The sequence below is a fragment of the Haliotis rufescens genome, unplaced genomic scaffold (genome assembly GCF_023055435.1).
Source record: "Haliotis rufescens isolate VD_foot unplaced genomic scaffold, xgHalRufe1.0.p SCAF_32, whole genome shotgun sequence".
NCBI classification, from domain to species: Eukaryota; Metazoa; Mollusca; class Gastropoda; order Lepetellida; family Haliotidae; genus Haliotis; species Haliotis rufescens.
Genome location: NW_025964024.1, coordinates 3,499,300 through 3,524,846, shown reverse-complemented (window position 1 = coordinate 3,524,846; position 25,547 = coordinate 3,499,300). Strand labels below are relative to the sequence as shown.

At 40.1% G+C, this 25,547-nt stretch overlaps 1 protein-coding gene across 1 annotated transcript; it reads left to right on the top strand.

Annotated features, from left to right (window-relative positions):
- The first annotated feature begins 148 nt into the window (after window positions 1-148).
- On the top strand, window positions 149-24,627 carry LOC124116653 (neogenin-like). The gene is made up of 18 exons (XM_046478086.2): window positions 149-225; window positions 3,411-3,533; window positions 4,248-4,400; window positions 5,671-5,820; window positions 7,379-7,558; window positions 9,254-9,447; window positions 12,143-12,293; window positions 12,612-12,809; window positions 13,654-13,743; window positions 15,017-15,325; window positions 17,346-17,447; window positions 17,919-18,116; window positions 18,450-18,557; window positions 18,985-19,182; window positions 19,879-20,214; window positions 21,069-21,179; window positions 21,987-22,193; window positions 23,484-24,627. The coding sequence occupies exons 2-18, from the start codon at window positions 3,434-3,436 to the stop codon at window positions 23,639-23,641; spliced, it is 2,943 nt and encodes a 980-aa protein (XP_046334042.2). The 5' UTR covers window positions 149-225; window positions 3,411-3,433; the 3' UTR covers window positions 23,642-24,627.
- The last annotated feature ends 920 nt before the right edge of the window (window positions 24,628-25,547 follow it).

Below are 25,547 nucleotides of genomic sequence, written 5' to 3'. Positions count from 1 at the left end.
TTACATTCATCTTCAAAAGAATCTTAGACGCCCGAATCGTTTGTAATCGTGTTTTATAGCCCGGTTGTATGATGCTTCGGGATGTTTACACGTAATGGCATCGCGCGAATGGTCCAAACCCTTTTTTAGCGGTAAGTATTGATGTGTGAAGAACAAAGTTGTTTCCCTTGTGTAATGCGGAAGTCGGAAGTGTAAACAAACTCTTGAGATGGTCAGATAACCCAGGTGCGTAGAAATTAGCAGTGATCTAGTCCAACATTTGCACAATATGGATTGAAGCTTTCGCAATTGAATGATCCACCATTTATCCTATCGCCAAGATTAAAAGAACGTTTTCTGTGTTTGTGTTAAATTGGATAATGATGAAAAAAATGGCAAACGTGACAATATCTCAATTTTCTAAACCAAACAAAAAGTGGCAGTGTCATGTGTTATTGATAAAAAATATTAAGTTTTATAAAGTGCAAACAAAAGACTTATTAACTATTTCATAATCATAAGCTAAAATATAGATGCATTTAATGAATCTGTCTTTTCTGTTCCCCACGTGGAAAGATGTTTAAAGATAACTTCAGAAAACACATGGCATGACTGCTATATACCGGGCGCAGCTATGTAGCATTTATTTGTGTGTTTGCCAGCTGTGGCCGTGGCTTCACTGATCTTGCATGACAGTCAGGTTCTTAGTTTTAACGACCCCTTCTTGCATAGCTAATTTCAGGGGCTCTTTGATCATTAGTTGTTAGTTATATTAGGATTAGGGTTGTTACCCCAACTCTATCCTTAGCCCATGGATCCCCTTTCCCATCAAGTACCCCATTGCGATCATTTGGGTTAGGTACCCCTGATCAAACACTCCTTCATGATTGTTAGAGTACACTACCACTTTACTGATCTTTGGTGTTAGTTTGGAGTAAGGGTTGTTAGCTATTTCAACTCATTTCATGTATAAATACCGGGGGCATGGGTAACCCAGTCGTCTAAGGCATTGCAATTCGCTGTGATTGTGGATTTGAATCCCGGTTCGCCCTGATTATGTTTCTAGGTTTGTCAGCACCATACCCGTGCTCGTGGGTTCCACCAGTGGTAAACGTCCAAGACCTGCATTACTTCGGGCTTTCCTCCCACATTTAGCTTACATGCTTGATATAACTTGAATACTGTTAAAAGCGGTGTCAAACACAACTCACTCATTCACTCATGTCTTAACATGCTTAATACAAGGAAATTTGAGGAAATCCATAACAGTGTACAGTGTGTAACGGCAAATAATTGGTGCTGATCACTAGATAAAAGAATACCATTCAATACATAAGGAACCAACAACTACCTGTAAGTCAGTGTTGCAGCAATGTGAGGGCCTTGGACAATGAGGAGAAAGCCTTAGATTAGGACAGTTACTGTGAGATGGGAGATCACGATGGGGGTAGCGAAAGGGGAAACATGGTCATGGTCATGGTCTTGTGAACCTTAGCAAACAAAAAACCAATAGATATACCTGAAAGCTTTCATTTCAACTGCTAGCAGGGTAGTGGGTAAATGTAACCAAGTTAAAGAAATGAAACAGATGAGGGCATCAAAACGTGTGAACCCCAATTTAAGACCCAGGGCTAACCAGCAAGTCCTTGGATTAATCATAAAATTTTACTAAAAGAATAAGATGAGGATTTTTTTGTGATTTTGGTTGATGGTAATCTTTGAGAAGGGAGTCCATGGAAGGCAAGTGTTTTTTGTTAGAACTGTCCTGTGTTGTACATAAAGTTTAAATCACCAGACAGCAGGTAATAGGTTTTCCTGGATGTTGATTTATTTTAATGATGTCGTTTATTAGTGACAAGTCTGTTTAGATGAAGTCAGTTACAAAATAAGATCCTATCTTTTTAACTTGTAATTTGTATACATATCTATTTGTTGTTCCATTCTGGCTCGACAGAAACCGCTCATTGTCTATAATGCTCATCAATTATTTGGACTCCAGCAGTAGCGTTGTAGCGAGGGATCACTGTATTGAAAATAAAGAACACACTGTTTTTAGTCTTACTCTTACATTGTGATGAAACATTTGCCAGAATACTGAACTTGAATAGTTTGATTGAATGTTTGGATTGCCTGTACCTGACCACTGATTAACATGACTAGTTTCCTTGTTTTACGAGCTATATGTAGAATGATTGTTTCAGAAACATTGCATTTTACAAGCTCTATACTGTGTGATTGTTTCAGAAACGTCGCGTTTTACAAGCTATAAACAGAGTGATTGTTTCACAAGCTATATACAGAGTGATTGTTTCAGAAACATTGTGTTTCACAAGCTATACACAAAGTAATTGTTTCAGAACGATGTGTTTCACAAGCTATAAACAGAGTGATTGTTTCACAAGCTACATACAGAGTGATTGTTTCAGAAACATTGTGTTTCACAAGCTATACACAAAGTAATTGTTTCAGAACGATGTGTTTCACAAGCTATAAACAGAGTGATTGTTTCACAAGCTATATACAGAGTGATTGTTTCACAAGCTATATACAGAGTGATTGTTTCAGAATGATGTGTTTCACAAGCTATAAACAGAGTGATTGTTTCACAAGCTATATACAGAGTGATTGTTTCAGAAACATTGTGTTTCACAAGCTATACACAAAGTAATTGTTTCAGAACGATGTGTTTCACAAGCTATAAACAGAGTGATTGTTTCACAAGCTATATACAGAGTGATTGTTTCACAAGCTATATACAGAGTGATTGTTTCAGAAACATTGTTTCACAAGCTATATACTGTGTGATTGTTTCAGAAACTTTGTGTTTCACAAGCTACATACAGAGTGATTGTTTCAGAAACATTGTGTTTCACAAGCTATACACAAATAATTGTTTCAGAACGATGTGTTTCACAAGCTATAAACAGAGTGATTGTTTCACAAGCTATATACAGAGTGATTGTTTCACAAGCTATATACAGAGTGATTGTTTCAGAAACATTGTTTCACAAGCTATATACTGTGTGATTGTTTCAGAAACTTTGTGTTTCACAAGCTACATACAGAGTGATTGTTTCAGAAACATTGTGTTTCACAAGCTATACACAAAGTAATTGTTTCAGAACGAAGTGTTTCACAAGCTATAAACAGAGTGATTGTTTCACAAGCTATATACAGAGTGATTGTTTCAAAAGCTATATACAGAGTGATTGTTTCAGAAACATTGTTTCACAAGCTATATACTGTGTGATTGTTTCAGAAACTTTGTGTTTCACAAGCTACATACAGAGTGATTGTTTCAGAAACATTGTGTTTCACAAGCTACATACAGAGTGATTGTTTCAGAAACATTGTGTTTCACAAGCTACATACAGAGTGATTGTTTCAGAAACATTGTGTTTCACAAGCTACATACAGAGTGATTGTTTCAGAAACATTGCCGTACCAAGCGTCCATGATGCAGGCTGTCAGCCTGATAGCTGTACTGATGGTGCTGCTAGGCAACAGTGACCAGGTCGTCGGGAGAAAGAAGAACAGAAACTTGCCACTCACAGGTAATTCTTGTAGTATGTACACATCCTTCTGAGAATAAGAAGTTGGAGCTACTTGTATCTTCAAACAGACACTGCAACAATCCTCCATCTGATATTTATTGTCCTCCAAAGACCTCAAACATCTGTTAAATGGCAGTTTGGTATGTTTAGCCCCGAAGCTGCTTGTTTGGCAGCATAACTGTTTACTTTCTTTATTAGTACATAATAAGAATTGTTTACCTAAAGAAAACATGCAGATTAATCATGTTAAGAGACAATATTTGCAGTTGAAAGTAACCATTGCTGCAAATGCAGAGTTGTCGTTCTTAGAATATATAAAGCATTTAATACGAGGGTGCATTTTAGATTCAGTTCCTAGATTCATGCTGTCACAGGTAAGAGTTACTATCGTCATGCAGTGTAAAAAACAAACCATTTAGTCACTGATTAATTAATGTTAGTTACATGTGTGATCACTGGTGATACAGTTTGCAACATATTAGTTACATGTGTGATACAGTTTGCAACATATTAGTTACATGTGTGACTCAGTTTGCAACATATTGGTTACATGTGTGATTCAGTTTGCAACATATCAAATACATGTGTGAAATGTTTCAGCAGAAAGTCACTTTGATGATGAGATGTTATTGAGGGATGTTTTGTTTGACTAATTGCATTTGGGAAATGAACCACAGTATAATATTGTATGACATCTAATTCTACTGTTGCTAGTTGAGAAGTATCCGAACTGCAAGTATTACAAGAAGGGCCATGTTGGAGTGTGTGACCTTGCCACCAACACTCAGGTCAAGACGCTGGCTCTCAAGAAAGGTGGAGATAGCTGTCCCCAGACCAAGAACATAACAGAATCCTGTAATTCCATGAGTGAGTAATACGTATGCATTTGTTTCTGGGGATGAACTGATTGCGAGTATCCATGGTAACAGGAATTTTTATCTGTTTTTCTGATACAATGATACTGTTGTATGACTACAGTTAGTACATTATAGTGGCAGTTTTGAAAGTGTAGTAACCATGGTAACAATAAGACAGAGTAGACATGGAGTTCAGCCCCTTTATTCTGTCAATGCAATGTTTTGGTACCAATGTTTTATGTTTTTGTTAATCTCTGTGTATATATAATACGTCCAAGTCATTGCTATGGAAACTTGAAAAGTCTTTTTTCAAAAATCCCAAACTATCAATAGGCACCAGTTCTCCACTACACCTATCTATATGCCAAGTTTGGTTCAGATATCTCTCATGGTTTTTGAGTTCTGCTCTGGAAACGAAACGTGACAGAAGGATTGATGGACAGCACCTATTCCTATTTCGCCCTTCCACTTCATGGCGGGGTATAATAATAGCTTGTGTACATATAATGATAACCGGTGTATATATAATAATAGCTCCTGAATATATGATAATAGCTAACTAATCATGTCCTACCCAGTTTTTGATCACTTGCTAGGTACTAGCATCAACTGTTTTCAACTACAGTTACTTATCATGTTCACGATGTTACTTTGAACTCCATTTTCTCAATGTATTGTAGAAGGATAAGTTGCTTGATGTCCAGACAGGAAGTTCATCGTCAGCACGATACTGACACTATGGTGTGATGCAAACACACTGCATGCCCTTCCTGTATAAGTGCAGTTTCCACCCTTGCCGAACTAGGCTGGAATTTCTGGGCTCGATGGTAGTGCCGACCAGTGGCTATTACTAGTTGTGTCCCTCCTATTGACCAATCAGATTCCACCTCTCATATCACTTACGTTTGCTTCAAATAAAATGACGTTGCCCATTGAAAATGATCTGATCGATAGTCAAGATTTATATTGTATAAGCAACGGTTCTTACTTTGAGAAGAGCATCAAATCATGTAAGCACACCTTGATTAAAAAAAACATGAAAAGATTTGGAAAATACCTGCTGATGCTATGTTGTCTGTTCCCATTCTTTGGAAATTATGCAATCGACTGAATTTGCACGACAGATTTTGAACCAGATGTCGATTTCATAATTCTGCAAGGGTGGAAACTGGACCTTTTTGGTCAGTTAACTCCCTTGCCTTGGCTAACACAGCATTTGTATTGTATGTTAGAGTTCCTGAGGTTTCACTGTGTAACTGTGCGTGTATGTTTGTGTGTAGAGTGCAAGTACCGGTTTGCGGGCTGGGGGTCCTGCAACAAGGCAGACAACACCAGAGTGAAGTTGTTCAAACTCCGGGCTGGACAGCCAGAAACTTGCCCAACAGAGAAAAGGAAGTTTCGTCAATGTAAAACACCCTCCAAAAAGAATGGTTAGTGTTTCCTGTTGGCTCTCTGCTTTCAGGGCAGAATTAGCTCCAGGTATTCATTACTAAGAAACTGAGTTGCTTTTTTCTTTCTCGTGGCATTTTCCATTCAGTGTGTCATGTCTGATTTGTTGATTTCCTCAAATTTGTTCAGTGACAAGGGGGGTAACTCTAATGTCAGTGTAGCAGGACGTGGAGTCATCCCACAGATGACATCCTTACCTTATCAGCTTGCTGACGGGGTTAATCTCTTTGGTCATGTGGACAAGGTGTCTGACCTCGGATCAGAAGGTCTGTGGTTCGAATCCCATCACGGGACTCGGAAATTTTATGGCGGCTACATCAGCACCATTGTAAGATGTGTTTTGTCTCATTTCATTCAGTATACCACCCTGAACATGTTGACATGGGAATAAAAAAATGAAAACAATGTTGCATAATCCCACTGATTTTACTGAAGCACTAAAAAGTGGTTTATTGGCATGACACCTATTCCTTCCTGGAATTCCCACTGTATTATATCTGTTTTATGATAAACACCCTTGGTCTATTTGCCATGAGAACTTTATTTCGGAAGTGAGGTCACTAGGGCTGGGACGAGTCCAAATTTACTACCCGGGTACCCTCCACCCTATTACTCGACCCTGCCCGTGTACCCGTTGTAGATATTTAGAGATAGGTACAAACTGTCCGATTTGGAAAAGTTTGACCGTAGCCCTGGCAAAATGTATTTAGATACATGTGTAAAATGATCTGGTCATGCAAGTTTACTGCATGGAGTTTAATCATTATTCAAACATATAAAAGTCAGAAGGAATGGGTGCATTGTCAGAAAGAAATGGGAACATTAGTGACTTGTATTGTAACCATAGAGTTTTAGATATTTTTTGTCATTAAACAATATATCACGTGACAGTCCCACAGGACTACCCGGGTCCTACTCAGTACCCACCCGACCCGAGTACCCCAGTTACCCGTCCCAGCCCTAGAGGTCACCATGTCCAACTCTTATCACCAACAGAACTGCTTAGACTTATGAGCTTTAAATCCTTAACCAATCAATATGACTCTTGTGAGTTCAAAATGGCAGCGTCAAGCCCTCAGTGTAAGTGAGTGAGTGAGTTTGGTTCCTTGCCGTTTTTGGCAATATTCCAACAATATCACAGCGGAGAGAGCCAGAAATGGCCTCACACATGGTACCCATGTCGGAAATTGTTGTTCTGGTGATATCACCACTTGTCACAAATGTGAAAGTACAGTGTAATTTGTTTTGTTGGCTATATTTAGCAGTTTTTCATCTGAACCAAACTCAAAAGTAAGTTAGGTGTCAAGGGTATTCATCATATTCTGATAATGGAACAAAGATATCATACCCTTGATTGTTGAGGATGGTTGATTCTGATCTTACTTGTCTTGTAAAACTGTGATTGTTAAAATCTCACTAATATCAATGCATTAATGTTCTCTCTGTTTTGAAATTTTGTTTATCTCTGTAACTGGACGAACATTTACTTGTTCTTAGTGGCAATGTTAACAACTGTCCCCATGTTTTCATTACGTCCAGTGGACTGTAGGTACAAGAAAGGTCCATGGTCCGAGTGTGACTCCTTGACACAGGTCAAGACAAGGTCCTTGACCTTGAAGAAAGGGGACAGATCGGAGTGTCAGAATGTGAAAATGGTGATGAAGAAATGCTTACCAACAAACAAGTTTGGCTCCAAATCTAATGGCTTGCCCATATCAGGTAGGTGATGTCCTGCATCCGGTCAACCTCCATTGTCCTGTGCACTATATAGAGAATCTCACCCTCGTGTCTTTTGATATCAAATATATCAACATGAGTTCATAAAAGTGGGAAAACTCTGAGGCTTGCCGAAGATTTTTTTCCACTTTTATCAACGAGTGTTGATATATTTGATATTAAAAGACACGAGGGTGAGATTTTATTTATCATCCAACATCATTCTTCCAACTTTTTCAGTTTGTAGAAAGTAATAAGCAGTGTCTTAAGTGTAAAAACTATACTGCTAACAGCTTCAGTAGCAGAGCCATTAGCGATGTCATTTGATTGTGACGTCATGGTAACCAATGACGTCACAATGGTCTGCAAAGCATTGTGATGCAATTTCATTGCAGCGATATCTACAGTATAGATATCGCTTGATCTTACCCAAGCCATATCTCCTGTGGGAGCCAGTTTTGGATGATAAATAACATTCTACTTTGATCAAAACCCTGGAGCTGTTATCCACCATAGCTGTGTTTCGGAAGTGACGTCACCATTGTCATCTAACTTATTGTCATATTTCATATTATTTTTTATCTTTGTGTCATTTGATTCTGGCTTAAAATCACACTATAGTGGTAAATGGATCCGGGGTATTTATCCTAATGGAGTACTCTAAAGATTCACTTATTTTATAGGTTATCAGCAACCCATGCTTGTCATAGCAGGCGACTAACAGGATCGGGTGGTCATGCTTGCTGACTTTGTTGATGCGTGTCATGGTATCCCAATTGCGTGAATCGATGCTCATGATGTCAAACACTGGATTGTCTGTTCCAGACTCGATTATTTACAGACAACCGTCATATAGCTGGAATATTGCTGAGTGCAGGGTAACAAAAAAATATAATAAGGTTCAGAAACAATTTATTATTAAAAAATCTAAAACGTTTGGCAGGGGGATTCTCATTGCGTTGTTTCCCGCCAGACTGCATAAGCAGGGATCTCAGACCCCGACTACTTGTCTCTGGTTGCCAGGGTAGCCTGGCTGGACGGATGGACAGCATGACTAGAGCACATGCCGGCAACCGGGTAGATGGTGCTTTTAATATGACAGGCAACCACCTGTGACCGGGTAGCCTGTTGATGACCCAGGTCCTGGTCGACAGGAAAGCTGATGGGAACTTACAATATGGTTGGAATGACCGAAATTTAGTGACGAACTTATGGGGGTGATATATTCCACATGATGTAACGTGGATAAGTGCCAAATGATCAGTTGGAACTTAGGTAGAAGGGGGAACATCACGGAGATCATGTTCCAATGCACTACATGATTGCATGTCGCCCTTATAAACTGTACTTTACTCCTTAAGCACAAATATACATAAATGTGATATTACTGAACATGACTGCTGTGTAAAAGGGTTTCATTTGGGCCAGATTGATACTTGACCATCATTTGTAGGATTTATTTGTTGGATATATGATCATAATGATAATGATAATGACAAATCATTTGCCGTGGAACTCTTAGCCTGATTCGGGGCAACACCTCTGAAGATCGGTGATAATTTGACTTTAAATATGACATTAGATTTTTTCGATATGGAACATTTCAAGCCATTAAAAGTGTTCATTAATACGAGTTCCTACTAAAAACACCCCAACTTTTTAAGTAGCAGTTCATTGACACATGTTTCTGTTGTTTAGAGGCAACACTGAATGACTCCACGGAGTCTGTGTTCAGTCTGAGGCTGCCGGAGCCGCCGTCACAGCCGCAGGTGATGGAGTCTGACGTCACAGACACCAGTGTGAAGATGACGTGGCAGCCCGGACCCCGGGCCCAGCAGGACAAACTCCTCGGCTACATCATCGAGTACTTCAGCATCACTGGCCAGAAGCATGTAAGTACAGACCTCATCCTGCAGGTGAGTGAGTGAGTGAGTTGAGTTTGAGCTTTGAACAGTATTTCAGTTATTTCACGGTGTACATGTACAGTCCAGTTTATTGGGTGAGAAAAGCCAGCGAAGTGAAGTGATGTTTACAGTGGAACCCAAGATGACGGGTATGGTGCTGACAACCCTTGAAACATACTCTTGTTTTCTTGTACAGAGTGCACACCTAAGTATCACATGGAGCCCCCATTCTTGGGGACCGCCTCCGTGGTCTAATGGTAGAGCGTCCGCCCGGAGAGTGGAAGGTCCGGGGTTCGATCCCCGGCCGCGTCATACCAAAAGACGTTAAAAGATGGTACTTGTTGTTACCCTGTCTGGCGCTCGGCATTAAGGGGCTAAAACAAGGACTGAGTCGGCTCGGAGTCAGTATACTGTGTCTGAGTGGGGTATTCATGTTAAACTGCGGCATAGTATCTGAGTGAGCTAGCACTATAAATCGGCATCAGTCCGGACTAGTACAAGCAGCTACACAAACACATACACATACATGCACGTCGCTATATGAGTGCAATAATCTTGGACGCGACGTAAACCCAATTTCACCTCACCCCATTCTTGGGTACTAGTTTAGGGACAACTTGTTAATTTGTATACTGTGCATAGTGAAGAACTACATTGTATCTTCAGATGAACAAACAGGAGTTAACAATTAATTCTATGCCAAAACATCACTGTGACAATATTGTGTGTATTTGTGTCCTAAAACACGCCGGAATTCAGCATAACACACATTTTTCTCCCAGATCTATTTGTGATTCAGTTAAAAATATCAATATGACTAAAACAAATTTTGATGCAACTATCGTGAGAATTTGTTTCTGAAACTATTATTGTATCAGGAATAATATGTTCTAATATCTTGTAGCTATTTGGCATGCTGCCAGATATTTTGTACTGGGGAACCAATGGATGAATCAGTTTGTACCTTCCCTACAGTCCTGCCATTTTGGTCGCCAAACAATATTTAGAAATATAATAGTCAAGCAACACCAAATATGACTTTGTGTGAGTCAAAGTATGACAATTATGTTAGATGTCTGCACAGCGAACTGTGTCACCTTAGATGACATGGCTACCTGTGCCCAACAAATGTTAAAGTTTAGAAGCTGACAAACTTATATGTCATCTGTTGGGCAGAATATTTGGGTCATTTTGAAATACTTTTTAATAACTTGATCATTCATAACATCTATGGTTGCATATCGGTTATCAGTGTGTCTCAATGCATTATAGAAATGTTGTGACACTGGAGTGAGTTGGGTTAAATGCTGCTTTGAACAGTATTCCAGTTATGTCACGGCGTGTCAGCTTAATGAGGGATTGTTGATTGTTTGTTGTTTTACGCAGCACTTAGCAATATTCCAGCTATATGACGGCGGTCTGTAAATAATCGAGTCTGGACCAGACAACCCAGGGATTGACATCATGAGCATCGATCCACGCAATTGGGATACCATGACACGCATCAACAAAGTCAACGAGCCAGACCACCTGATCCCTTTAGTCGCCTTTTACGACAAGAAAAGTCGCCTATTAAGGCAAGCATAGGTTGCTGAAGACCTATTCTACCCCGGATCTTCAGGGGTCCTTAATGTGGGAGGAAAGCCTGAAGTGATACAGGTCTTAGATGTTTTCCACTTTGGTGAAAACCAACGAGCACGGGTATGGTGCTGACAAACCTAGAAACATGATCTTTGTGAACTAGGATTTGAACCAACGATCATAGGTTTCTGGTGTGTGAATTACGGTGCCCCTTGTAACACTGGAAGTCACTGATTGTGTGCCTAGAGCCTCTCTGTGATGGTACTTCAGGCTCTGCCTGCTAGGGCTTATACAAATAAAAGAATTGGTTCTCAGGCAATGGCTTTGAATATGTAGTGCAGGCGGTTGGTGTGTTTTTTGTTGCTTTTGTTTGTTCAAACTAGCATGTAACCAAATAAACTGTTGTGTACAATCAACCTGGGAAAGGGCCTCCCTACATATAAAATGTAGTCCTTGATGAGTAAAATACTGGAATACAGCATTTGACTTCTCTGTTGGACTTGGAATATTAAAGGATTTTTTGTTTTAAAAAAAAATGGAAATAAAAAGGAAACGTGCGGCCAACTTTATGATGATGCGGGCAGTGCCTGAGAACCAAGACTATTATTGTTTTTTAGCCCAATAGAAAATAACAAGGAATTATAGATATCTGTCCTGTGGGTTACGATGAAGTCCTAAGTCTTGAGACTTACAGCTTTTGTTCACATGCTACAGGTGATACAATACAACTTTCACATCTCATGTACACTTACAGGGACCAACAACATCAATGGGGAACAACTCACTGGACACTTCCCTCTCAAAAATAACATTGTCCAATTTGCAAGCGCATGACGTCATGATAGAACAATGTATTATCGTGAAATTAACCACACTTTGTTCTTCATTGTTCTTAGCAATTGGTCGCTTAGCTGTCTTATATATACTCTTATGAAATATTATGTACATTTTCAGTTAAGATTTCATTTATCAGTGTACAGTGTATCTTATTGGTGTTTGTTTGTGTTGTCATGGTTGTAGATTTGTTTATTATTTGATTTTTGTTTGTGTTGTCATGGTTGAAGCTTTGTTTATTTTTTTAGCCATATTGTTGACTGTTCAGGTCTGGGTGACGGCATCAAAGGAAATCACACAGAACTCGTACACTGTACAGAATCTGCAGCCAGGGACATCGTACATGTTCCAGGTTCGGGCCGAGAACGAGATCGGCATCAGCCAGGCCAGCCCTCCCTCGGACACCATCAGGACACACAGTATGTTTACACTGCATGTCATGTCAGTGCAGGGGGATGTAGGCGAAAGTCTGGTGACACGTGATCCTGTGCATAAGTTAAGCAGCGTCGGTCTCGGAGAATTGTTGGATGAGTCACCGCGTTCGGCAGCTTGACTCCTGAGAGTTTCTAGGGCCCACACTGAAGCACATGTAGCACATGTGTTGTCTCCTTAGGCACGTGTCTTTGTTTAAGATGAGTCTCTGATCACCCAGCAATTCATGGGTACCTGGTAGTATTATTAGAAAATTTGAAGTTTTATTTATTTCCAGTTAGTTTGAGTTTTTGTATCCATTTCAGACAAAGTCTACAGTGCTCCGTCCCGGCCTACTCATCTGCGTCTGAGGCCGAGCAGCAACAGCGTGGTGGTGGACTGGGCTCCGCCTCCGGCCAGTGACCTCGTCGACGGCTACATCCTCAGCTACGGGAAGGGCATCCCGGACACACACAGCACAGTGGTGGACAAGCACCAGATGTCGTACACCATGCATCAACTAGGTGAACAGCACCTTCTGGGCTCATGCAGCCATTTTGATGACATTTTTGTAATCTTTCAGGTTTATGGATTCGATCAAAACCAAAAGCAATATTCAGAACATAGAACAAATTGAAACTGGTAGCCCTTTAACTAGGGTTGGGACGGGTAACTCGAGTACTCGGGTCACAGGGTTCTGAGTAGGACCCGGGTACCCACTTTACTAAACGGATCCGAGGTTAGTCATGTGATATATTGTTTAATGACAAAAACTCACAATAGCTCAGTGGTTACACTACAAGTCGCTAATGTTCGCAATTCTTTCTGTCGATGCACAGACTCCTTTGACTTGTATATGTTTGAGTAAAGATGAAGCTTCAACTTCAGTCAACTTCACTGTATATCTTCAGTGATGATCAGATCGTTTAAATAGTTTTGGCCAGGGCTGTGGTAAAACATTTCCCAATCAGACACTTTGTTCCGAACTCTTGAGACCTTCAGTAGGTACCCGGGTAGGGTTGGTTAATAGGGGTTGGGTACCCGGTAGTAAATTTGGACTCGTCCCATCCCTACCTTCATCCGTGATCAACCTTGTGCTCGATGTATGTAGTTTCTTGGCACTGCAAAAACCTTGTAAAGAGAACATTTTTAAATGTAAAAATACAAGTATGTGAAACTGTAAACTCTGCACTAGGCAGCCTGGGTTGTATACTCCCCAGGGAGTTAATGATAATTTGAATGCAAATGGATCCACTGGTCGGGGTACAAATATAACATTTGAGCAGATACTAGTACCTGGATAGATGCGGTATATAAATATATAATATAATAAAATATTCTAATGTCAGCCATCTTTGTCCTCCTCAGAACCAAACACGGAGTATGTGGTGAAACTGGTGGGCTTCAACAAGATTGGAGTGGGACAGCCTCTCTATGATGCAGTCAAGACACTCAAAAGTGGGTCTCATTACAGTCTCATTAAAATCAGACCTTAGTTCTCGCTACCCCTAAACAAAAATCTGAAAACATCCCATTAGTCGTCACATCAGAACAAACCTTTCATCCGACCAATCAGAGCGTCGCTTACCAGATCATGAAAGTGACAGTCGGAATGTGATTTCTAATCATGCAACCTCGAAAACTTTTACACGGGGTATTCCGAAAGATAGTTACGGGTTTAACGACTGAATCCATACAATCTAGACCATCTATAAGCCATTCCAGAATGTCCTTTTGTTCAGGTTTCAAATTTGTAATTGAGAATTTGTCAAAATGTTTTGAAGCGTAGTCGCCAATTTGAAATTAGTGCCGTAAAGCACGAGAAAGCTGCCTTCTGATTGGTCATTCCATTGGTCGGTCAAAGTTCACGCAAGGTCGGTCTGACGTGACCTGTAATGGGATGTCCTCAGATCTTTGTTTAGCAGTAGCGAGAACTAAGATCTGATTTTTTCTAGACTGCCTTCTAACAGTGCTGTAACCATGGTAACACTTACTGAAGTATCTGTGTTTATCATACTCAGTTTTAAATCTTCAAGTTATGTTTCAATGCTGGATAAATCTAAGATTCATATCCCTCGCCATAATGATCCATTGGATTTCTAAACGCCGGTATGTTTTTTCGGGACTACAACCAATCTGAGATGAAAGCTAATGAAATATGAGCTCTCAAAATGCTGGACCCTTTTCTCCCTAGGAGCGCCAGACATTTATGAACATTTACACGTTACACACATATATGTAAATAAGGCAGAATTGTGTCATAGACCTGGGAAAACTGTATCTCATAAATTGCAGCCTTTCATTGTGTTGGATGTTAATAATGGCACAATAGTGAAATAATTACAATTAATATGAACCAGTGAAAAGTAGATTGAAAATTTGTTACATTTAATCATGGAAAGGTTGGTCTCACGAAAACACATACTGATGTTTTAGAACCAAATTTTAATTATGTTTAAATATGATCTCGTTGTCCTTTGCTAAGCATCCTGGTTTGTCATGAAAATGAATAATAAATTATATTTTCCATAGATATGTACAAATGTCTTCAGTTGATGAAGTGAAACCTTTTTTGTGTGAATAAAATATGTACAAACTAAGTTGATGATGCAGCCATACTATTGACTCACCCATCTTATACTAATTGCCTCACTCACTCACTCACTCACTCACTCACTCACTCACTCACTCACTCACAATGCATATCTCACTGTCACTGTGTTCACTCTAGCATGGAGCCGTAACAGCGTACTCACTCCACCAGTGGGGCTGCAGGGCAGTGCCCAGTCCGAGTCCTCCATCGTTGTGGCGTGGAGCGACGTCAACCAGAAGGCCGGGGTACAGCTTCCCGACAACTACTTGTATAAGGTGCGCTACAGTCACAAGCAGGATGAGTACCAGTACATGAACACCTCGCACACCAGCGTACAGATACATGGCCTCCAGCCCTTCACGGACTACGAGGTGTCAGTTCGGGTCATGGACGGAAGAGAATACTCCACATGGAGCATGTCGTCTCTGGTCAGGACTCACGCATCAGGTATGGCTGTAGGTGTAGGTGTAGGTGTAGCTGTAGCTGTAGGTGTAGGTGTAGGTGTAGGTGTAGGTGTTCCTCACCGTGATATTGCTGGAATATTGCTAAGTGGCATAAAACAATACTCACTCACTGTAGGTGTAGCTCATAGGCAAAATATTTTAAATATTTCATTATTTATGGAGTCATTATCAGAAAATGAAATATAAACATTGCCAAGCTATTTTTGTTTACTCTTTGATGGCATAGACAAATAAGAATATACAACTACAAATATCAAAGGACAACTTTTAGATAATAATTGATTAAATGCAATAGGTATGATCTCCAGCCACTGCAAACATGCTAAAAAAGAGAACGATTTCTGTACGAAGTAAATACATGTAGCTTGTATTAAGCTTCCAGGACTGTAGTTTACCAACACTAAATACCAGGACATGGCACGCACACGTGAGGATTCATGCAGGGAATCTTGGATTCCAATCTGTCATTGGCCTCATTTTTTAAAAATTCAGAGTTAGTTTACCCATGTTAACATGGCATTCAATGCAGTAATGTTAAACTGAGCATAAATGTCACTCCCTCTATATTGGTCCTGTTCTAATCGAAAGTCAACTCTACAAGGTAATGATTCACAATAGGGGGGACATTTGCTATTCCAATTCGGGAATTGTTGCTGACATTTGCTTCAGACATGAGGCTGAATATCTGCCTCTGAACAGATGTAGATAGATCCCTGACATGAAGTAACTTTCTTGATCCAGTCTCATTAAAATCAGATCTTAGTTCTCGCTAAAAACTAAACATTAAAGTCCCTTCATAACTGGACCTGATAACAGAGAAAACAAGAATAGCCTGCAAAGCAGCAATCTCATAAAAAAACAGATCTAAGTTCTCGCTGCCGCTAAACAAAGATCTGAGGACATCCCATTATGGGTCAGAACGACCTTTCGCAATCATTGACTGACCAATGAAATGACTAACAAGAAGTCAACGTTAGCCAATCAGAAAGCAACTTTCTCGAACTTTACGACACTTGTTACAAACTGGTGACAATCCCGGAAACGCTTTGAAAAATATTGACTCAAAATTTGAAAACTGACCTGATTCTGGAATGTCAAATAGATGGATGATGTTGTATGGCCGTACTTCCCATGGGGAGATGGAAGGTCTCCTCCGTTTCAAATCTGTATCCCATTGAAGTGAGAGATAGACGTACAGCCGGTAAGTGTTGTTTGGAATACCCCGTGTTAATGTTTTCAAGGTTGCAGGATAAGAAAACCAATTTCGATTGTGACTTTCCCTTTCTTTGTGTAGCGGTAGCGAGAACTATAAGATCTGATTTTTAATGAGATTGTATCTTGTGCTAGAGTCCTTGCCATGCTTGTCTCTGTCTGCTCGGTACACCGTTGTCAGTTGTTGGCTGTATTGAGTGAGTGAGTGAGTTCGGTTTAACGCCGCTTTTAACAGTATTCCAGTTATATCGCTGCGTGTCAGCTTAATGTGGGAGGAAAGCCCAAAGTGATGCAGGTCTTAGACGTTTACCACTTCAGTGAAACCCACGAGCACGGGTATGGTGCTGACAAACCTAGAAACATAATCGTGGCGAACCAGGATTTGAACCCACAATCATAGGTTTCTGGCATGCCCAAAGGATGACTGGGCCACCTGTGACCCCGGCTGCATTGAGAATCTCACCCGAGTGTCTTTAATGTCAACTCTGAGGCTTGCCCCATAAACTCTCATCGATGAGTGTTAATATATTTGATATCACAAGGCTCAGGAAGATCTTGTTCATCATCCAAAATGACTCTCCCAACATTTTCTGTTTGTAAACCATAACAACCAGTTTACATAGTACAGCTTCAGTAGCAGAGAGATTAGTGCTGTCATGTGACTATGACATCATGGTAACTGATGACATCACAATGGTCTGCAATTCCTTTGTAGCAATTTCCCTTAGGAGATATTGATCAGTTTCACCCAAGCAATATATATTTCCTGTGGAGGCTAAATTCTGTTGCAGCACCCACCACGCCACCCACGGACCTGACTGTTCTTAGCGACAGACCGGACTCCATCGCTATCAACTGGCAACCCCCGACAAGGGCTAATGGCGTCATCACAGGTTTGTCCATCTACCTCGGACTACTGTCTAGTTTGTAAAGCATTACCAGAATGTAGTAGGATGTTATTTTTGCCTTTGTTATGAAAGGAAACCACACAGTTACTTCCTGAAAAGAAGACGAAAAAGTCCTCGGCAGTTATTCAGACCATTTAATGGCAGTTTGTTCATCCTCATAGTCATAGGCAAGGCATGGCAGTTTGTCAACACACGCACACGGACAGCACTGGTTACATAAAAAAAAAGTATGAACCAGAACGGAATGGCAGACAAACGAAATCACAACCGTTTATGACACTTCCGTTGCATGTCACCATGATAACAATTCTTATTACAAATGCATAAAGTGAGATGATCAGTAAAAATCTACATTTAACATTACTGGGGATACTAACACCCCCCTGAGTCAGAAAATACGTCACCATGTAATATTAGATCCAAACTGTTAACACATGCTTCATATGATCATCCCAGGGTATGCCGTTCTGTACACCACGAATAAAACACGGGACAATGACGAATGGACGGCCATGCAGGTGGGTGGCGAGGATCTGTCCACCCGCTTGAACAGCGTCAAGCCGGAGCAGACGTATTACTTCAAGGTGCAGGCTCGAAACAGGAAGGGTTATGGACCATTCTCAAACATTGTTGCTTTCACCACCTCAGCAGCAGGTAAAAAGTGACAAATTTTGGTTCATGAAAATATCTATCAAGTCTTGATTAACTGACGAAACTGATTCCCTTTGGGCTTAAAAGGCAAATTAGCACTGAAAATTAAATCAATGGATAACTAAACTCAGTGATGAGATCAGGTGTTAAAAAGGCATAAGCATGACCTGACTTACAGGTTGCAAGGCTAAGAGAGCCTTTTTTGTTTTTCCGAGAAGTCGCGTTAATATCATTTACTGTTCATTGTCAAAGGGTGGATGTTTTCACTGATGAATGTTCAAATATTATCCGCATCCATTCCATAGATTGTACTCCAGTTGTCTGTTTTGTCTCCAGCTCCGGGTACGGCGCCAGCAGACGTCACCGTGACAGCAGGAGATGACAAAGGGGACACCGCTCTGATCAGCTGGCAGCCTCCAATCATACCTAACGGCATCATCACAGGTAAACTTGGTTACAAGGGGTTGTGCAAGACCTTGCAGCGTAATATTCTTACTGATACAAACTGTTTGATATAAGTATTATCAGCTTACTGTAATAGTAAAATCATGTATTTGGAAACACACCATTAATTTCAATGGAAAGTTGCAGTATAAACATCCAGCTGCAACATTTTAAATAATGATTCCTTAGATGCTGCTTTCAAGAGTTTTCAGTTGTCATGAAGTCCGCTAGATGTTATGTCACTTAACGGAGGAAAACAAAGTGATGTGTCATTGATGTATTGTACTGTGGTGAAAGCAAAAAGCATTCATTGGAACGGCAAATCTGGGATTCAAACACTTGAGCAGCGGATCCTGGTGATACTAAGGGAAACAACTCTGCAAAGGATATTGTAGATGTTGTCTCACGTAATGTTGCACCATTGCAGGCTACCTCATCTACTACTCCACGGACGATACGAAGCCGGAGCGGGAGTGGGTGTTGGAGGGCATGGTGGGTCACACACTGTCCACCACCATCGCTGACCTCACACCCTGCACCAAGTATTTCTTCAAGATGCAGGCTCGCAACAAGGAAGGGTATGGACCCCTGTCACGCTCGACCATGATCAGGACATCAGGCACCGGTAATTCAGACCATACCATATTATTATGTCCCAACAGTGCTGGGATTATTGCTAGATACTAACCATATGCTTCCTCATACAGTGTCATAAGTGCATCACATGGTGGGTGTCTAGGGGTGAATAGATGTCTTATGATAATAGTACACGGTGATTGAGTAGACTGATGAAATGTAAGTTTTAGTTTGTTGTTTGTTGTTTAATGTCACACTCTGCAATATTCAAACTATGTGACGTCAGTCTGTAAATAATCAAGTCTGGTCCAGACAATCTAGTGATTGACACCATTAGCATCGATCTACGCAATTGGGATATGATGACATGCTTCAACCAAGTCAGTAAGAGTGACCCTCTGATCTATGTTAGTCGCCTTTTATGACAAGCATGGGTTGCTGAAGACCAGGGCGCGGTATTCATAAACATTCTTAGAATTTTCTTAAGAATACTCTTAACTCGCTAAGAAAATTCTTAGGTTATTAAAAGCCCTCTTGAGTACTCTTAACTTTAGGAGTACTCTTTGTGCTAAAAGTTTTTATGAATATGACTTAAGAAAATTCTTAGATTTAAGAGTAACTTTTGGTATTACTAAGAACTTTCTCAGACTTAAGACCTCTTTAGCACTCTAAGAATGTTTATGAATACCGCCCCAGTTCTTACCAGGATCTTTGCAGGTTTTATGTCCAATTATGTCTGTTATAGGGGATGTGATCTGCTCGCCAGAGACAAGAGACGTAGACAATAAATTGCCTCCAGTAGGTCTGAAGGCGCGGAAGATTACTGCTGAATCAGCACTTCTCACCTGGAAAGACACACACAAGAAGGGAACGAAAGACAAGGACGTCGTGTACATAGCTCGGTATAAGAGTGTGAAGCCATCACTGGACGCCCACTTTAAGAACCTGACTGTTCACGACCCGTTCGTGGTGATCATGGGTCTGGAGGCCAACACGGAGTATGAGATGTCGGTCATGTCAATACGATATGGCGTCAGCAGCCCCTGGAGCATGACGCTGGCAGTCAAGACAAAAGAAGCAGGTAGTTGCGTCATATATTGCCCTAGGATCTGTTAGCTATTGTGTGTCAGTTCAAGTGTGCTTATTCTGTAGTGCTTTGTTGAGGGAGCCAACTCCTCTACTACGCCAGATTGGAATGTCGATCACAGACAATAACAATATAACACTTTCCATGGTCATAAGATGGAGCAATTTAAAGCTAAATTACTGAAAAGTACTGAAAGAATACAGCTTTTTATTATGCCTCAAAGTGAGATTGACCAATCAGAGAGCAGAATTACAGACCCAACATGAGCCCGTATACCGTCAGTGAAAATCCAAGATGGTGGATACTGACCTAATATGAGACCGTATACCGTCAGTAATAGCCATCTTGGATTTTCCAACACCCACCTCACATATTTCACATGGAAATTCTGGTACTGAAATTTGTTATTTGGCATTGTTTTGTGTTTTACTATCATTAATTGTGATGTGCAAAGACATTCATGTGTTTTTAGATCATGTTCGTGACTTTGATAAAGATTAAAGTTAAAACTTTAAACAAGGTTTGGCCTCTAAGGTTTGAAGAGTAGTCTCCCTTTGACCCTTATCAATGTAGGGTTAAAAGTGTCAAGTTTTCATTTTGACTTGACATGGATACCAGGGAGCGTAAACTTTTCGGCATAAAAAATTAGGATGTCATATTAGGTTAGCAGATAAATATTTTGGTAATAAGAATAAACACATGTGGTAACACATGACTGATTGTTAGTTTTGTCATTAAAGTACATATTTTTCTATATGTTACTATGGTTCATGTTTCTTTTGGCGGTGGGTATATATATGGAATCTCAGTCTGTACCGTCGCATGACAATGTTTACATCCTGTTGTAGTACCTGGTGGTCCACCGGAGGACGTTACCATGACAGCGGTCTCCGACAACAACCACGGCACTGTAATCGTCACCTGGCAGCCTCCAGCCAAGACGAATGGTTTAATCACAGGTAGGTCAGCTGTACCGCAAGTATTGATGCTGCCTGGTGTTCTATCATTAAAGTTAAATGATGTGTTTCCATGGTAACTGTAATACTGCAGGGTACCTGGTCTTTCTACTTGATGCCATTGTAGAAATTACACCTGGGAACACAGGATGAAACAATCTGTACATTTATTTGACTTATGTAAGTCTGCACTGTAGTCAATGGACCCAGCTGATGAGAACTTACACACAGACACACAATCGGTTCAATCCTCTGTAATCCGCCACCCTCTCTCAACAGTTACCCAAACCTTACTTCCCCACAGTGTCACACAATTACATAAAACTCTCATAAGATCTGCATACATACTCAGCATACAATGTAACGGATGCAAAGATACCAACATACCTCGGCGTCAAAAGAAACCGGAAGTGATATTGTATGGAATACAAAGGGAGATAACTCGGTCATGGCGTAACGTACAGGTCATTAGAATATAACTTTGCACCACTTTGTTTAAATATTGTGTAACCATGGCAATGTGCAGCTGCAAGGTACCTTGTGTTCTACATGATGCCCTATAGTTTATATGTTGTTACCATGGTAACTGTGCTGCTGCAGGGTACCTGGTGTTCTACATGATACCCCATAGTTTATATGTTATGTAACCATAGCAACTGTTCTGCTGCAGGGTACCTGATGTTCTACTTAATGCCCCATAGGTTTCATGTTATGTAACCATGGCAACTATGCTGCTGCGGAGTACCTGGTGTTCTACATGATACCCTGTTGTTTAAATATTGTGTTTCCATGGTAACTGTGCTGCTGCAGGGTACCTGGTGTTCTACACAGCAACAGAGGATGCAGAGACGGGGGACTGGGTGATGGAGGAGGTAGGGGGAGACCGACTCTCTGTTGTCATCAAGGACCTGACCCCCGACACGCGATACTACGTGAAGGTGCAGGCACAGAACAGGAAGGGCTTCGGTCAGATGTCAAAGGTCGTCGTCTACACTGTCTCTGATGCGGCATGCACAGGTGAGACGGTAACATCCTGTCAAGAATATGTACAGATAGAAGTTGACATTATGTGACATGTCGACAATAGTGGAACTGTATTACCAGAAATGGTTTGGTTTGTTGTTTAAAGCTGCACTCAGCAATATTCCAGCTAGATGACGGCGGTCTGTAAGTCTGGACCAGACAATCCAGTGATTGATATCATGAGCATCGATCCACACCATTTGGATATGATGACATGCATCAACCAAGTCAGCGAGCCTGACCACCTGATCCTGTTAGTCGCCTGTTACGACAAGCATAGTCGCCTTTTACGGCAAACATGGGTTGCTGAAGACCTATTCTACCCCTGATCTTGTCAGTAATGGTCAGGCTTTGACCTGGTATGGGGCTTCAGCAAGACTTGAAGTTAATTCAGCTAAATACATTTTTAAAGCTCATGTTGAAAGAAACATATTATCCAATGTTTAACAGCTTGTCTGTATTATTATGTTCTGTACACAAAGGCCTGTGGCTTATACATATTGAATAAAACAAATTGAAAATTGAGTCCTTTATTGAGGACTTGAGGACTTGTTAAGGGGAGATCACTCTAATTTTCTTCGCTATATTGTAGTCATGTGTAAATGGAATGCTAACATTCATCGTTATTGCAGGAAAGGATAAAAGGTTGAATGTGTGGGTTCATTTTGGCTTGGATGAGGCAAAAAGGAAAACAATATGCCATGTTTAACCAGCTAACATACAAGTGCTGACCTGTGTTTGCAACCAAGTGACTAATTATAAGTTATCTGGGTTCAATAATGTGTGATATATTTAGACATTTAACGTCTAGTATAACTGAATTGCTTGGATAACCCAAAACAGTCCTTTCTGTTTTATCATTTTATTGGATGATGTTTCTATCATTGCCAATCAAATAAGAACTTTGGATTCATAGTAGTCTTCCTGCTGTAAATTTATGTCACATCAGATCAGATCGGAGCTGATCTTGAAAACCATTCAATATTTATGAATCAAATTTGGCACATAGATAGGTCTATTGGTAGACTAGTGCCTTTTGATAGTTTGGGATTTAATTATTTTATTTTTTTTCGAGTTTCCATAGCAACAACTTTGACTTAGACTGAAAATGGAGGTAGTGCTCGTTTCCGGAGCAGATCTTAAAAACCTTACAATATTTCTTGGCTTGCACACAACTGGATATGTTGTATTGGCGGGGGATATTAGTATTTCATGTTTGTTAAAAACAAAAAGTTATGTGTTGTAATGCTTATCCATTGTGACTGTATCTCTTTGTCTATTCAGAACCAGGATGTTCGCGTCCCACAAACCCTTGCAGGAATAGCCCCTGTCCCCGGGGTACTACCTGTGTCACCATGGAGACTGATGACGCCAGGTATGTGTGCGTGTGCAGCGATGGGAAGATGCGCACGGACTGCACCATGGGGGACGGCCTGCTCTAGTTACCACCATCTGCATCATGCGTCTTAATCCTTAACCAACCGAAACATCTCAGGATGGCAAGACTGTGTCAATCTGTAAAGATTTGCTGTCACTTTTGTTAGGATAAAAGTTTTATGTTGACATTCCAACTAAATGTTTTTGCATCAAATCATATGTATCAGGGGACATAACTCTTGTATGCTTAAATTGTACTGTTAGGTTTATTGGTCAATTATATTTGTTATGTATTTTAGTCATATTGTTGAATAATGCCAAAATGTCCTGTTAACATTGTGTATGATAAAAAGATGGTATTGGTTAATTTAAGTTGTGCAAACATCCCCTGTAAGTATTAGCATGACTGAATAACGAAGGTAGGTAATTTTCAAACATGTAATGTCAGCACAAAGCAACCAGGTAGCTGTGTGTTGAATAAATCAGTTTGTAAAAAAGTTAGGTGACATCAATTAAAGAAAAAATATGCATAGCATACTTCTGAAATGACAACCAAACAAGATAAACATCTTCAGTATAAAATATACAGTGATTCAAAACAATTGTAATGACATTTCTGCCAATATATTTATATATCTGCCACTACACAAAACTGTCATTCATCAACTGTTTGTGTTACCGCCAAGAGCGGGGGAACACGTTGTCTATAATTAATGTATGGACTCCAGTGGGTGCACAGAGCAGGGTGGTATCCACCTGAGTTAAACCTATTATTGTTGACTCATTGTCAAGGGTATATATATGGGTATTAACATCATAATAATAATCTGTATATCTCTACTTATCAGGATATATAGCTTTTAAAGGTGGTGACATAGAAAGTTATTTTTATATGGTTTATGTTACATTCCATTATTTTACGAGTACTTACCTGTGTTCATGTATTACTTAACTGCGTTTATATGCTGATTATATACAATGATATATGCATCTTCCTGAGGCAAGGGAGTTAACTGACTGTAAAAGTCCTATTTCTGTCCTAGCTGGAATATCTGGACCCGATCTTAGCGCCACCAGTGGCTATTATGAGTTATCCTTTCTATGTTCCTCCCATTGACCAATCAGATTCCAGCTCTCATATCACTTGCATTTGCTTTAAACAAAACGGCGGAGCCAAGTGAAGATAATCTGATCAATAATCAAGATCTGTATTGTAATAAGACAGGTCTTACTTCGCGAAGTGCATCAAATCACATAATCACCTTGATCAAAAACATGAACGAATAAGATAATATTCTGTACACATGCTTTGCATGTCCTGTAATTGACTGAAATCTGCACAGCAGTTTACGAACCGAAAGTTGATTTCGTTATGCGGTTTTGATTGGACTATGCATTGCCAAAATATTACTTCATAATTCCAGCCTAGTTTGGCAAGGGTGGAAACTGGACTTTTAAAGTCAAGTAACTCCCTTGCCTCAGGAAGATGTGCTACATGATGATATGTGGTTGTGTGTGGTGTAATTCCATGGTGTCTTTAAAAGACACATACAAGGATGTTGTTGTTGTTTGTGTAACTATTCTATGTGCTTGGTGGTGAAATGTTCGACATAGCAATATTGGCATAATGTGACTATATTTCAGTTATTTGTCCATGAAACTTGTCCAAAAAAATAACTGAAGTAGTAAATGAATTATTTTTTTTATTTATCAAAGTTTTTGGAGAGGTTTTTATTGAATTGACTAATTGATTTTAAAATGAGATAAATCAAAATAAGAAATCGATTCATTTTTGGTCGATTCCAACCGAATCAAAATCTATTCTGATCCAATCAAATGTGCTAATGCTGTTGTGAATATTTGGTTTTGATAAATATTTTTAGCACAATTATTTTGTCATGAGTATTTGAGTTTTCAGAAGTTGAATGAAAGTTAATCAATGCTACATGGGGAGTAGGGATGGAGACAGTT